Below are 14122 nucleotides of genomic sequence, written 5' to 3'. Positions count from 1 at the left end.
GTGATTCAATTTATGGGACAAACTATTAATTTCAAACACAGAATATGGCACTTAAAAACAATATTATTTTTTCAATTTCATCCTGTTGGCTTCAGCATGATCAGTTTATTTTACCAGTGAGCTTCAACCAGTGACTATTTTGTGTGTGTGTGTGTGGTCAGTGAAGTGTGTCAGTCTCTGCAGTAGCTTCCAGCTGCAGCAGTCAGTTCATTTTCTGTTCTGCTGACTGAGGGAGGTTTTTGTATGACACTTTTTCACTGTGTGAACACCCACTGACTGTTGGGATAGTGTTGACTCTGACAGTAGTAAACTGCTGCATCTTCAGTCTGAACTCCACTGATGGTCAGAGTGAAGTCAGAGTTTGATCCACGGCCTGTAAAACGATCTGGAGTCCCTGACTGACGAGTGCTAGCATAGTAAATAAGCAGTTTAGGAGTTTCTCCATCTCTCTGTTGGTACCAGGCTAAACGGTGGAGGTTGCTCCCACCATGAACATAAACATCCTGACTGGTCCTACAGCTGATGGAGACGGAGCCTCCCGGAGCAGAGCTCACTGCTCCAGGCTGAGTCACTGTGTACTGTCCTCTGGACTCTGAGGACACAGAGACAGAAACATAAAGCAGCGTCATGGTTTTGTCGGCTTCATTTCAGAGGGACGGATGTTCATAGAGGAGAGGAGTTTGATTCTCTGGACTTTACCTGTGAAGCAGCAGCAGCAGAGGAGAGTCCAGATGAGGACGCAGATCAAAGTCATGTTTCTGATGAGGAGGATTTCTGTGGCTTCTGTTGTCATGAAGGACAGCTGTCAGTCATCCAGTGTTCAACTCTCAGGACTATAAACTCTCCCAGAGCACTGGAGCATGGTGCTGCTGATGCAAAGTGGCTCTCTATGGAAATGCTCTGACAGTGTTCCCAGTCCTGAACTGACTCACATGTTTTACTCTGCTTCTACTCTCAGCAACTCTTTCTCTCTCACAAGATTAAAGATTTCAATAGTGATATGTTTTAATGTATGTTGATGATGGCAGTTATTTTTTATAATATACATTTTTATGCAAATGTTTTCCAAGTATATTTTCATTTGTATAAATTGTGTGATGAGGGATGTTTTCAATTTTGAGATTTGTTGGAATTTTACTAAAATCTCAGATCATTACCTCTGTAATCACAATCTGATAGTGTCTTAATTTTAACAATATTAAGATAAAACAACAATAGATTAATGTGGTCATAAAGGATAAGTGAAAGTCATGTTAAAATGGCCTTTAAATTAATCAACAGTCTGAATGTAGTTTTAGAGTAATAGAAAAATTTGTATCTCATCAGCATAGAGGGATTCAACATAAAGCTCATGTTTAAGATTTACTTTAATTTATGTTTTTGTAAAACCTTCAGTTAAAAGGCAACAGAAGAGAACGTATCAGATGAAGTCCTTGCTGTTTACTATTTATAAAGTGGATACAAAAAGTATTTATTGCAGACTTTGAAATAAGTTTGAATTTGTGGAAATTAAACATCACACACAGCATTCTTAAGAATCACAATCTTATTTCTTAACTATAGATTGCTTGTCCATAAATTAGACTAATTTATTTCACTTCATTTAAACTAATTTAATTAGTATAAATGAAGTGATCCAGTTCAACACTGTTTATGTTTTTCAGATGGATGAGAAGGATAATAATTTAATCCTGAGAAACGTTTTGGTGCAATGATAATTTGTAACAACATGTCTGATAATAGTTCAGACATCAAGACTGTTTGATTCAAACACAGAGTAGGTTATTAATGGATTTTTTTTACAAACAATATAGTCAATAAAAATATAAGATTATTCAGGTTATTTCTGTCAATATACCTTATTATGATGATTTAATTATGTTGCATATTTAAAGTTGTTTTATTTTAGCTCTAATTTGTATGCAGCTGTTGAGTCAGATCAGTTCCTCTTTATATGAGGGAGGTTTTTGTACGACGTTGTATCACTGTGTGAACGGGTTGCTGTAACCACTCTGTGAACAGTAATAATCTCCTGCATCTTCAGTCTGAACTCCACTGATGGTCAGAGTGAAGTCAGTTCCAGATCCACTCCCACTGAAACGACCTGCTACTCCAGACTGACGACTTGTAGAATAATAAATCAAGAGTTTGGGAGATTCTCCAGATATTTGAAGGTACCAGTGAAGGTAGTTACTTATACCTGAACTGGCTTTACATCTGATAGAGACAGTCTGTCCTGGAACAACAGACTGAGATCCAGGAGACTGAGTCAGGATGATGTCTCCTGATGAACCTGGAAAACATGAAAAAGAAGAAAAGTGTTAATGAGACAAATCCAGCTCGGAAAAAGATAATTAACATCCAAATATCTCTAAGATGCAGAACAGATGGAAGAAGGTAAATGCTGCTTGTTTCACTGTTTCTCCATCACAGCAGAACATCATTGTGGTGAACCTGGTTTGATCCTGAAGCAAAGTTTTCAGAAGAGAGTCTCACCCTGAACAAGGAGCCCCAGGGTGAGCAGCAGTAGAATCAGTGATATCTTCATTGTGCTGCCGGCGTGTCAGTGTCTCTGAAAGGCCTGGACAGCCACTGATCAACACTGGCCTCTTAACAGCTGGGAGCAGAGAGGCAGGACACATATGCAAACACACAGAGGCAGAGAACTGTAGCTGTCCTCAACACGTCATGCTGTTTCATCCTCACTGCTGAGAACATTGATCCTTGTATTAATATAGTTATATGGTCTAGATTTGAAACACCTACCAGACCTTATAATACCTCGGGCAGAGTGATTAACCTGTTCAATATAACAGAAATAAAGTGATTCTTGTATGAAAGAGGAGGGTTTTGCTGATTTTCAAGTTAGAGATCATGAAAGATGAGACCAACTATCCAAATCTTTTTTTAAGTGTTTGGTTTGAACTACGTTATTTTTGTTTTGTGATACGTGCATTTGAAACAAGACACTTGATGTCATGTGAGTTAAAGTAGTCACAGAGTCTGCACTACCTTCCCATTGTATTAATAACTGAAGGATCCTGAGCTGTGCCACATTCTGCTTTATGACAAGGAATAGAAGAGGATTTTGGTAATTTATTAAAGAATGTCATCAGCATACAAAGTTATTATTTTGATGGTGCGAATCAGGCAATGCCAAATATGCTGTGTGTGTGTGTGTGTGTGTGTGTGTGTGTGTGTGTGTGTGCGCGCGCATGTGTGCGTGTCCAGCGAAGTGTGTCAGTGACTGAGGGAGGTTTTTGTACAACGCTTTTTCACTGTGTGAACACACGCTGACTGTTGGGATAGTGAAAACTCTGACAGTAGTACACTGCTGCATCTTCAGTCTGAACTCCACTGATGGTCAGAGTGAAGTCAGAGTTTGATCCACTGCCTGTAAAACGATCTGGAGTCCCTGACTGAGGAGTGCTAGCAAAGTAAATAAGCAGTTTATGAGTTTCTCCATCTCTCTGTTGGTACCAGGCTAAACAGTTCCCAACATGAACATCCTGACTGGTCCTACAGCTGATGGAGACGGAGCCTCCCAGAGCAGAGCTCACTGCTCCAGGCTGAGTCACTGTGTACTGTCCTCTGGACTCTGAGGACACAGAGACAGAAACATAAAACAGCGTCATGGTTTTGTCGGCTTCAATTCAGAGGGACGGATGTTTATAGAGGAGAGGAGTTTGATTCTCTGGACTTTACCTGTGAAGCAGCAGCAGAGGAGAGTCCAGATGAGGACGCAGATCAAAGTCATGTTTCTGATGAGGAGGATGTCAGGGACTTTGACTTAAACGGAAGACTCAAAAGCAAAAACTCAGAAGCAGGAAGTATAACAAAAAGTCTTTACTTGAATGAAAGGCAGAACAAAAAACGCTCTCAAGGAGGCTGCAAAAATACAACATAAAGCGCTCACACAGGAGGTTACTACAAAAGGCTCACTAATACGGAAAACAGAAACGAGACCCAAAACCTGGTTTTTCTGGACGTGGAACATGCATGGTAGACACGACGAACTGACACGAGACAAAGGGAGACAGGGTCTATTTATACATGAGGGAGGGGAGCCCAGGTGAGACGAATCAGGTAACGAGGAGACGATCACAGTGGAGGGAAAACTCACACAAAGGGAGGAAGTGAAGTGCCTGAAACAAGATGGGAACAGGTGAGTACAAAATAAAACAGGAAGTGAACGACAAGACTAGACATGAGTGATTTAACTTGACATGAAAGTGCTCAACAGAATTAACAAACTTTGCGTGACATAACAGTACCCCCCCTTCTAAGGACGGCTCCTGACGTCCCAGGCACCTTAGGCTGGTGTCTGTAAAAGTCATCAATTAAGGTCCGATCCAGCACGAAACTGGATGGGATCCAAGACCTCTCCTCCGGGCCATAACCCTCCCAATCCACCAGGAACTGTCTCCCTCGTCCTCTCTTACGGACAGCCAAAAGCTTTTTGACCGTGTATGTTGGGCCACCATCCACAATCCGGGGGGGTGGTGGGGGCTTGGAGGCGGGAACCAAGGTGCTCTCGGTGAGTGGTTTGACCTTGCTCACATGGAATGTGGGATGCACTTTCAGCGATCTAGGGAGTTTTAATCTCACAGACACAGGATTAACCAAGTTGGATACTGAAAATGGACCAATAAACTTGGGCGCTAGCTTACGTGACATGACACGGAGAGGTAAGTCCTTGGTGGCCAGCCAGACTTTCTGACCTGGCCTGTAGCAGGGAGCAGGGCGTCGCTGCCGATCTGCAACCTTCTTCATCCTCGTGGCGCTTCGCAGTAGGGCCTTGCGAGCTGCAGCCCAGATGCGGTGGCAGCGGCGGACCAAGGCATGGGCAGAGGGAACCGTGATTTCGCTCTCCGACTCTGGAAATAAAGGGGGCTGATATCCATAAGCACATTGAAAAGGTGAGAGGCCTGTAGCAGAGGTAGGAAGAGTGTTATGGGCATATTCTACCCACGTGAGGTGCTTACTCCAGGAGGCCTGATTCTGGGAGACTAAGCAGCGGAGACAGGTCTCCAGCTCCTGGTTAAGCCTCTCAGTCTGGCCATTAGACTGAGGATGATAACCAGAAGTGAGACTGACAGAGGCTCCTAGGAGATGGCAGAACTCCTTCCAAAACTTGGAAATAAACTGCGGTCCGCGATCAGAGACGATGTCTCTGGGGAACCCATGGAGCCTGAAAACATGGTTCATCATGATGTCTGCTGTTTCTTTGGCCGAGGGGAGCTTGGGTAGAGCAATGAAGTGAGCCATTTTAGAAAATCTGTCCACCACCGTCAGCACAGTGGTGTTACCTTCAGAGTAGGGGAGACCGGTGACAAAGTCCATGGAGATATCTGACCAGGGGCGTTGCGGGACAGGGAGGGGCTGGAGCAGTCCCATCGGGGCCCTGGAGGAAGACTTGTTTTGTGCACAGACCGGACACGCCCCCACGTACTCCTTGACTGCCTTTTCCATGGCCGGCCACCAAAACCTCTGCTTAATGAAGAACACTGTTCTCCTTACCCCTGGATGACAGGTGAGCACCGACGTGTGAGCCCAGTGGATTACCTGTGGGCGGAGGGACACAGGGACAAACAACCGGTTTCGTGGGCAACCACTGGGTGCTGAGCTCACCTCATTAGCACGCTTCACCTCTGATTCTATTTGCCAGGTAACCCCTCCTACCACACGGTTAAGTGGTAGGATAAGTTCAGGTTCCTTGGCAGCAGGCTCAGGGTCATACAGACGGGACAGGGCATCAGGCTTGGAATTCTGAGAACCCGGTCTGTAGGAAAGCGAGAAGTTAAACCGATTGAAAAAGAGGGACCACCTGGCCTGGCGTGAGTTCAGTCTCTTGGCATTCTTTAGGTATTCGAGATTTTTATGGTCTGTCCATACCAAAAAGGGCTGCTCAGCTCCCTCCAGCCAGTGCCTCCACTCTTCTAATGCCACTTTGACTGCTAGAAGTTCTTTGTTGCCTATATCGTAATTCTTCTCCGCTGGAGTCAACTTACGTGAGAAGAAGGCACAAGGGTGGAGTTTGTTGTCCTTGGCCGATTTCTGTGACAGGATGGCTCCAAGGCCGACATTTGAAGCATCCACCTCCACCACAAACTGCCTCTGAGGATCAGGAACCGTGAGTATGGGAGCCGTGGTGAACTTCTCCTTCAGCAGCTGAAAAGCTCGCTCAGCCTGAGGATTCCACACAAAAGTAACATTGGAAGAGGTGAGAGCATGCATAGGGGCCGCTACGCTACTGAAACTTCTCACAAACCTCCGGTAAAAATTAGCGAACCCTACGAACTGTTGCAGTTTTTTGCGGCTGGTTGGTGTGGGCCAATTGACAACGGCACTGACCTTGCTAGGGTCCATCTGGATCTGGTTGGCTGAGACAATGAACCCTAGGAATGAGGTAGTATTTACGTGAAATTCGCACTTCTCAGCTTTCACAAACAAGTTGTTCTCCAGAAGCTTCTGGAGGACCTGTCGGACGTGCTGGACATGAGTCTTCTCATCAGGAGAGAAAATTAAAATGTCATCCAGGTATACAAACACAAACCTGTTTAAATAGTCTCTGAGCACATCATTGACAAAAGCTTGGAAAACTGCAGGCGCATTAGTTAAACCAAAAGGCATCACCAGATACTCATAATGTCCATGAGGTGTGTTAAAACCAGTCTTCCATTCATCCCCCTCCCTAATTCGAACCAAATGGTAAGCATTACGGAGATCTAGCTTAGTGAAAATCTTGGTATCCTGTAGGAGTTCAAAAGCAGAGGAGATGAGTGGGAGGGGGTACCTGTTTTTAACCGTGATGTCGTTCAATGGGGCATAATCGATACAGGGCCTGAGAGACCCATCTTTCTTCCCTACAAAGAAGAATCCGGCCCCAGCCGGTGAGGAGGAAGGCCGAATCAATCCCGCCTTCAACGAGGAGTTAATGTAGTCAGTCATGGCCTCTCTCTCAGGACCTGAGAGGGAGTACAGTCTGCCTCTGGGAATGGGAGCCCCAGGGATCAAGTCTATGGCACAGTCATAGGGTCTATGTGGGGGAAGTGATGAGGCCTTAGTCTTGTTGAACGCCTCCTTGAGGTCCAGGTAACATGGCGGTACATTGGTCAAGTCTGGGAAGTCAGAGTCCCTGTCATGCTCCACTAGTTCGGTCTTGGTCTGGACATGATTGATAGCGAGACTGGCGTTGGTCGTGTGGATCTGGTCTCTCTTACCAGTACTGGTCTTTTTGAAACACACTTCGCGGCAATCTAATCCCCAACCCTTGATCCTGCCAGATCTCCAGTCTATATGTGGGTTATGTCTGGTCAGCCATGGGAAGCCTAATACGAGTGGGTGCTGTGCAGAGTTGAATAAATGGAATCTTATGCTCTCCGTGTGTTTATCGTCAAATGTAAGTGTGATGGGTTCTGTGGCATGGGTGACGTTGAATAAGATCTTTCCATCTAGCGCCCTGGCAGTAATGGGTTTAGGCAGGATCTCAGTCTTAATGTCAAGCTTTTTAACCATTCCCCAGTCCAGGAGATCTGCATCTGCCCCCGAGTCAACCAACCCCCCCAGAGTAACAGTCTGGTCACGAATAATTACCTGGACCTCAGTCAGGGTACGAGAAGGGAAGTTGAGGACAGAGGGTCGGCTCGCCAGCGCCCTCCTCCTCACTGGCGAGCCTGTCCTTTTGCCGGGCAGGATGACAACTGATGACCTGGATGGCCACAGTAGAAACAGCAGCCCTCCTGTTTACGACGCTGTCGCTCCTCGGGTGTGACCTTGGCCCTGCCCAACTGCATGGGCTCCTCGGGAACGGTAACGAGCGCTGGTCTCTCTGGAGAAGGTTGCGGCTGGGGCTTTGATGTCCAGGCTGTCCTGGGAACCGGGGCAGACGTGCGCAGTCTTTCTCTGCGTCTCTCTTGAAGACGGTTGTCTATGCGAGAGGCCATGGAGATTACCGTGTCCAGATCGGCGGGAAGCTCTAGGGGTGCCAACTGGTCTTTGATAGAATCTGTGAGTCCGTTCATGAAAGCGTCGATTAACGCAGGTGTGTTCCACCCACTGTCTGCTGCCAAAGTCCGGAACTCGATGGCGTAGTCTGTGACTCGGCGACTGTGCTGTTTGATCTGCATAAGCACCCTGGACGCCTCCCTTGCTGGGGAGGAGTGATCAAAAACCCGGCTCATGGTATTGGTGAACATGGAGAGTGTTTGGCAAACGGTTGAGTCTCTGGACCATTCAGCAGTGGCCCAAGCTGCTGCTCTACCCGTCAAATGGGACATAATAAAAGCAATTTTAGCCTGATCAGAAACAAAGGCAGCCGGGTTGTGTTTAAAATGTAAGTCACATAGCACCAAAAATGGCCTACAGTTTCCGGAGTCTCCAGAAAACTTATCTGGGGCGGCCAGCCGAAGTCCAGAAGGTGGAGACTGGGCCTGGTCCAAAGCAGCAGCGTTTCCAGCAGCAGGTGTGTGTGTCGTGGCAGGTGGGGGCTCCGAGGGATCAGCCTTGAGGTGGTTGATGAGAAGATTCAGCTGCGTTGTCAGGAGGGTCACTTGGTTGGTGACCGAGGACTGGAAACCCCCCTGTTGCTCAGTGAGATCCCGGAGACCTTGTTGTATGGTGGACAGGTGTCCCTCGTGCTCATGCAGACGAGCACCCTGGGCTCGCAGGGCTGCCTTCACAGCTTCAGAGTCTGCTGAGTCCATCTCGGGTCAGTTCGTTCTGTCAGGGACTTTGACTTAAACGGAAGACTCAAAAGCAAAAACTCAGAAGCAGGAAGTATAACAAAAAGTCTTTACTTGAATGAAAGGCAGAACAAAAAACGCTCTCAAGGAGGCTGCAAAAATACAACATAAAGCGCTCACACAGGAGGTTACTACAAAAGGCTCACTAATACGGAAAACAGAAACGAGACCCAAAACCTGGTTTTTCTGGACGTGGAACATGCATGGTAGACACGACGAACTGACACGAGACAAAGGGAGACAGGGTCTATTTATACATGAGGGAGGGGAGCCCAGGTGAGACGAATCAGGTAACGAGGAGACGATCACAGTGGAGGGAAAACTCACACAAAGGGAGGAAGTGAAGTGCCTGAAACAAGATGGGAACAGGTGAGTACAAAATAAAACAGGAAGTGAACGACAAGACTAGACATGAGTGATTTAACTTGACATGAAAGTGCTCAACAGAATTAACAAACTTTGCGTGACATAACAGAGGATTTCTGTGGCTTCTGTTGTAATGAAGGACAGCTGTCAGTCATCCAGTGTTCAACTCTCAGGACTATAAACTCTCCCAGAGCACTGGAGCATGGTGCTGCTGATGCAAAGTGGCTCTCTATGGAAATGCTCTGACTGACTGATTGATCCATTGATAATCAGCATCATCAGACTGTTGTTTAGGGATGTTTAAATGCAGTTTTTATTTGATTTTACTTCTTGAAAAACTTGGTATCAAAATGTTTCGATTTAAGATCCAAAGAGCTGACCGAAACAACTATAAAAGTCTGTTATTACCTGTTACATATAGGTGTTGATCACAGGATGACTGCATCAGACACTTGTTATTTTATTTCCACCCATGTATTATTTGTATATCTCATTGGCTGCTACCTGACGATTCGTACTGTTGGGATTCTACCACAGGTGAATTTTGGGTTCATTTGTGAACTTTAACATTTGTGGACTAAATGAGACATTTTCCTGAGCCAACTCACAAAATGGTAGTCACCTCCATTTTGTCCCATCTCAAGAACTTCAGTTCCCAGGATACACGGCATTTACGACACTTCCCAGGTGTTGTGTCATTGGTCAAGGTACGCTTGACACCACAGGAGGTCCACTGGCCTGCTATAAAGAAGCCAGTACTCCCTCCCTCTCACTCTCTCTCCACCGTTCCTACTTGGAAGCATCTCCTTCAGGAGTGGATCCAGAGGCCTGGACGCCCTGTGCAAGGTCATCATTTATTCATAAAAGAGCCATTCTTAATCCCCAACATTTTGGTGATCCTTGATGAAGGCAATTGGTATCTTTAAACAGATACCCCAACATAGTTGACGCCCCGGTGCATAATTAAAACAGTACAATGTTGTATATAATATAATGTGTATTGTCTGTTTTTAAGGTGTGCTGTGTTAAAGGCCTTGTATGTACCTGGAAAGGCCAAATACATTTTTCTAATGAAGTCAATCTAAGCTAATTCAGTGTCTGTAAAATAAAACAAATATACTGTCTTGTATAAAAATGTGTATTTGGAAATCTGTTGTTGTTATCAGTTTTCATGTTATCTGTAAAAATCTTCTAACAGAGACCTATCTTGGTGAGTTTGTTTGTGTCAAAGTCAGAGAGCCGTGTCTCTCTACAGTGAGAGGTTTTTGTACGGCGGCTCAATGAGTTTGTATCACTGTGGTACACGTTCGGTGGAGGAACCAGACTGGATGTTGGAAGTAAGTCAAATATCTTACATTTTCAACAATTCTAGCCATCTGTCTTTCTGTTTTTTATATATTACACAGTCCAGGAAAAAGATAGCTGCTTTACCATTTTTGTTGATAAGTTTTTGACAAAAACTTTGCACTCAGAGACAAAGTTGACTTCAGCAACATAACTTCAAAAACTAATTTTAATGAAAAAAATGCTTTTAAATATTAGGATGAATCATAATTAAGTGGTAAAGTTGCATATTTAGGGCTTGTAGGTTTACTTCAGTCAGACAAAGTCAGAGAGCCGTGTCTCTCTACAGTGAGAGGTTTTTGTACGGCGGCTCAATGAGTTTGTATCACTGTGGTGGACTTTTGGTGGAGGAACCAGACTGGATGTTGGAAGTAAGTCAAATGTTTATTTTTTCAAAAAGTTTTTGCACAGATTATCATGATAACATTGTATAATTAATTTATCTCATGTGGTTTGATGTTAAGTTTTCCACCAGTATGATAACTGCTGTTATGTTGAATTAATTTCATGAAGTAACATTGAACAAAGTGGAGATAAAGATTGGAGATACATGGTTTTGTAATCCTTATATTGTGTCATGTGTTGTTGCAGTTTTTTTAGTCTTTAAATCATTTGAACAGTTTACAAAATAATGCATGAAATCCACATGAATAACATTTAATTGCCGTCAGTTTGTTTTCTATATTTATTTATGTTGACGTTTTATACTTATATAATGTGTAGTTCAGGTTTTTCATGCTGCTGATGAGTTTAAAAATGTTGCCTGCTTCTTTTATTTCCAGTGTAGTTTGATATATTTCAGCTCATTCTGTACGATGATTCTCTCTGTGCTGATATGCATGAGAGGCTTCTTAAAGGGAAGTGAAACAATGTGTGAGTGAGTGACTGGTGGAGCAGAAAAACCATCTGACAGAAACTCCTTAAAGGAGAAGATTCAATTCTCGCACAGGAAAGGTGTCCAAGTGTCTGCTGGTTGATTGACAGCTGTGTGGTCCCGCTGTCCTCTAATCTGATTGGTGTCTCCTAGGTGATGCCCGTCTCACCCTGACGGTGCTGCCCCCCTCCACTGAGCAGCTGCAGCAGGGGAAGGCCACGCTCATGTGCCTGGCCAACAAGGGCTTCCCCTCAGACTGGAGTCTGGCCTGGAAGGTGGACGGCAGCAGCAGCAGCAGCAGCAGCAGCAGCAGCTGGGAGCAGAGCAGCAGCCCCGGGGTGCTGGAGAAGGACGGCCACTACAGCTGGAGCAGCACCCTGAGGCTCTCTGCAGACCAGTGGAGGAAGGTGGGCTCTGTGACCTGTGAGGCCACCCAGGGCTCCCAGACTCCGCTCTCAGAGACTCTGAGGAGAGACCAGTGTCCCCAGTCCTGATCTGACTCACTGGTTTTACTCTGCTACTGCTCTCAGTCTGCACTCTGTAACTCTTTCTCACAAGTTCTTGCTTGTGTTGATGCTTTCAACATTTTCAAACAATAAAGATTCGATCATGTGTATTATAAAAGTATTGTGTTCCTTTGTTTGACCTATATATTCAGAATATTCATCAGATTAACAAACGAAAATGACTACAGTTACAATCAAGAGTACTTTTTAGTGTTTTTAAGAGGTCATTCTTGCATTGTTGATCTATTGTATGTACAATGTTTTGTCTATTCAACTAGTTCATGCCCTTGAAGATGTGATTTTTAATGTGTTGTTAAATATTCTGAAGATCTGAAATATAAAATATAAATAATAATAGCAATGATTCACAACATTAGAAATAAAAAAGAAGCATATCGTCTGCATAAATTGTTATATCATTAATTGAATTTGGGATTTTAAACAAACAAGCAAGCACGATTGCTTTTTTTTAAATGTATTATTTTTATTCTTTGATAATTCTCAGAGACTCTGAGCAGAGACCAGAGTCCCCAGTCCTGACCTGACTCACTGGTTTTACTCTAATGCAGAGTGCAGACTGAGAGCAGCAGCACTTTCCCTTTGTCAATGTCTTTCTTTCCATCATGTGCTCATCTTAACAATCTTAAACTTCAAATAATGATGATTTCATTGTTTTAATGATCAAGATTCATGCTTTCAAATAATAAAGATTACTTCATGTAAAATATATTTTCTGTATGTTTTTTACTGACAACACATTTTGTAACCCATATTTTTCTTACAATCAGAAACATAACTCACGTCAGAGCAATATTTTTAATTACTGACTTACACGTCATTCAGCTCATTCTTTAAGTCTCACCTGATATTACCTTTAGCTTTTCTATTGTAAAGCAGGTAGAATCTATGTATGAATGGAAGGATGAAATGACACAATTTATATTTCAACGTGTATTATTCATAAATCTATGCATTGATTCTTTCTGATTGTGTCTAGTATTTTTGTTTGTGAGCAAATTTATTTAAATATATTCATATTCCGAAATGTAAACTCAGAACTGTTGATTAAAATTTGCTATAAGAGGAGTGAATGCAGCAAGAAAACCTGCTTTGATTACTGATCAGATGGAGGGAGTAAAAGAAGAGAGGGTGAGGATTCTGTCATGTATAAGACAACATCATCTGCATAAAAGCTGATTCATGATATGTGACTCTGAGATAAGAACTCCCATATTATTGATGTATTTCTTGATGGAAGACACCAGAGGTTCAGTGCTCAATGGAATGATTTGTAAAGATACAGGATTTTCATTGCTTGTTTCTATAAAATCAATGAAGTGTGTGTCTGTGTTCTCAGTGAAGTGTGTCAGTCTCTGCAGTAGTTTCCAGCTGCAGTTCAGTTTCTGTTCTGTTTGACTGAGGGAGGTTTTTGTACGACGCTTTTTCACTGTGTGAACACATTCTGACTGTTGATAGTTTTGCCACTCTGACAGAAATAAACAGCAGCATCTTCAGTCTGAACTCCACTGATGGTCAGAGTGTAGTCAGTTCCAGATCCACTCCCACTAAAACGATTTGAAATCCCAGACTGATGGGTTGAAGTACAGTAAATAAGGAGTTTAGGAACTTCTCCTGCTTTCTGAAGGTACCAGTTGAAGCAGTAGCCTACACTTGTACTGGCTTTACATGTGATAGAGACAGTCTGTCCTTGAACAACAGACTGAGATCCAGGAGACTGAGTCAGGATGATGTCTCCTGATGAACCTGGAAAACATGAAAAAGAGGAAAAGTGTTAAAAATAGTATTATAGGGCGTCCCGGTGGCTCACACCGGTAGAGCGCTAACCATGTATGCCGTGTGCTGCGGCGGAGCCGGGTTCGAATCCGGCCTGAGTACCCTTTGCCGCATGTCTTCCCCTCTATCACCCCCTTTCTATCTCTCACTATCAATAAAGCAACAAAATGCCAAAAAAATAATCTTTAAAAAAAAAAAAAAAAAAAATAGTATTATAATAGTCCAGCTGAGAGAAAGAGAAAAGATAGAGAAGACAAATGCTGCTGATTTCACTGTTTCTCTGGTTTGATCCTGAAGCAAAGTTTTCAGAAGAGAGTCTCACCCTGAACAAGGAGCCCCAGGGTGAGCAGCAGTAGAATCAGTGATATCTTCATTGTGCTGCCGGCGTGTCAGTGTCTCTGAAAGGCCTGGACAGCCACTGATCAACACTGGCCTCTTAACAGCTGGGAGCAGAGAGGCAGGACACATATGCAAACACGCAGAGGCAGAGAACT

At 43.9% G+C, this 14122-nt stretch overlaps 1 long non-coding RNA gene and 3 gene segments (V, D, J or C); 1 reads left to right on the top strand and 3 right to left on the bottom strand.

Moving 5' to 3' along the window:
• Positions 1 to 1849: 1849 nt before the first annotated feature.
• LOC131984903 (probable non-functional immunoglobulin kappa variable 6D-41) lies at positions 1850 to 2548 on the bottom strand. The segment is given in 2 exon segments: positions 1850 to 2293; positions 2497 to 2548. Coding segments are annotated over 2 exon segments (363 nt in total).
• A 727-nt stretch (positions 2549 to 3275) lies between these two features.
• Positions 3276 to 3757, bottom strand: LOC131984402 (Ig kappa chain V region 3547-like). The segment is given in 2 exon segments: positions 3276 to 3598; positions 3706 to 3757. Coding segments are annotated over 2 exon segments (375 nt in total).
• Positions 3758 to 3796: 39 nt separating this feature from the next.
• On the bottom strand, positions 3797 to 4440 carry LOC131984938 (uncharacterized). Its single transcript, XR_009395600.1, has 2 exons — positions 4312 to 4440; positions 3797 to 4145 (listed from the first exon to the last, which is right to left on the bottom strand). It is a non-coding gene; the product is annotated as an uncharacterized LOC131984938 (long non-coding RNA).
• Positions 4441 to 10416: 5976 nt separating this feature from the next.
• LOC131984924 (immunoglobulin kappa constant-like) lies at positions 10417 to 12553 on the top strand (the record flags this gene model as incomplete). The annotated part of the segment is given in 2 exon segments: positions 10417 to 10447; positions 11482 to 12553. Coding segments are annotated over 2 exon segments (372 nt in total), but the record flags the coding sequence as incomplete, so codon positions are not given.
• Between the last annotated feature and the right edge of the window lie 1569 nt (positions 12554 to 14122).

Source organism: Centropristis striata, chromosome 14, assembly GCF_030273125.1.
Source record: "Centropristis striata isolate RG_2023a ecotype Rhode Island chromosome 14, C.striata_1.0, whole genome shotgun sequence".
NCBI classification, from domain to species: domain Eukaryota; kingdom Metazoa; phylum Chordata; class Actinopteri; order Perciformes; family Serranidae; genus Centropristis; species Centropristis striata.
This window is presented reverse-complemented; position numbering and strand designations above follow the sequence as displayed.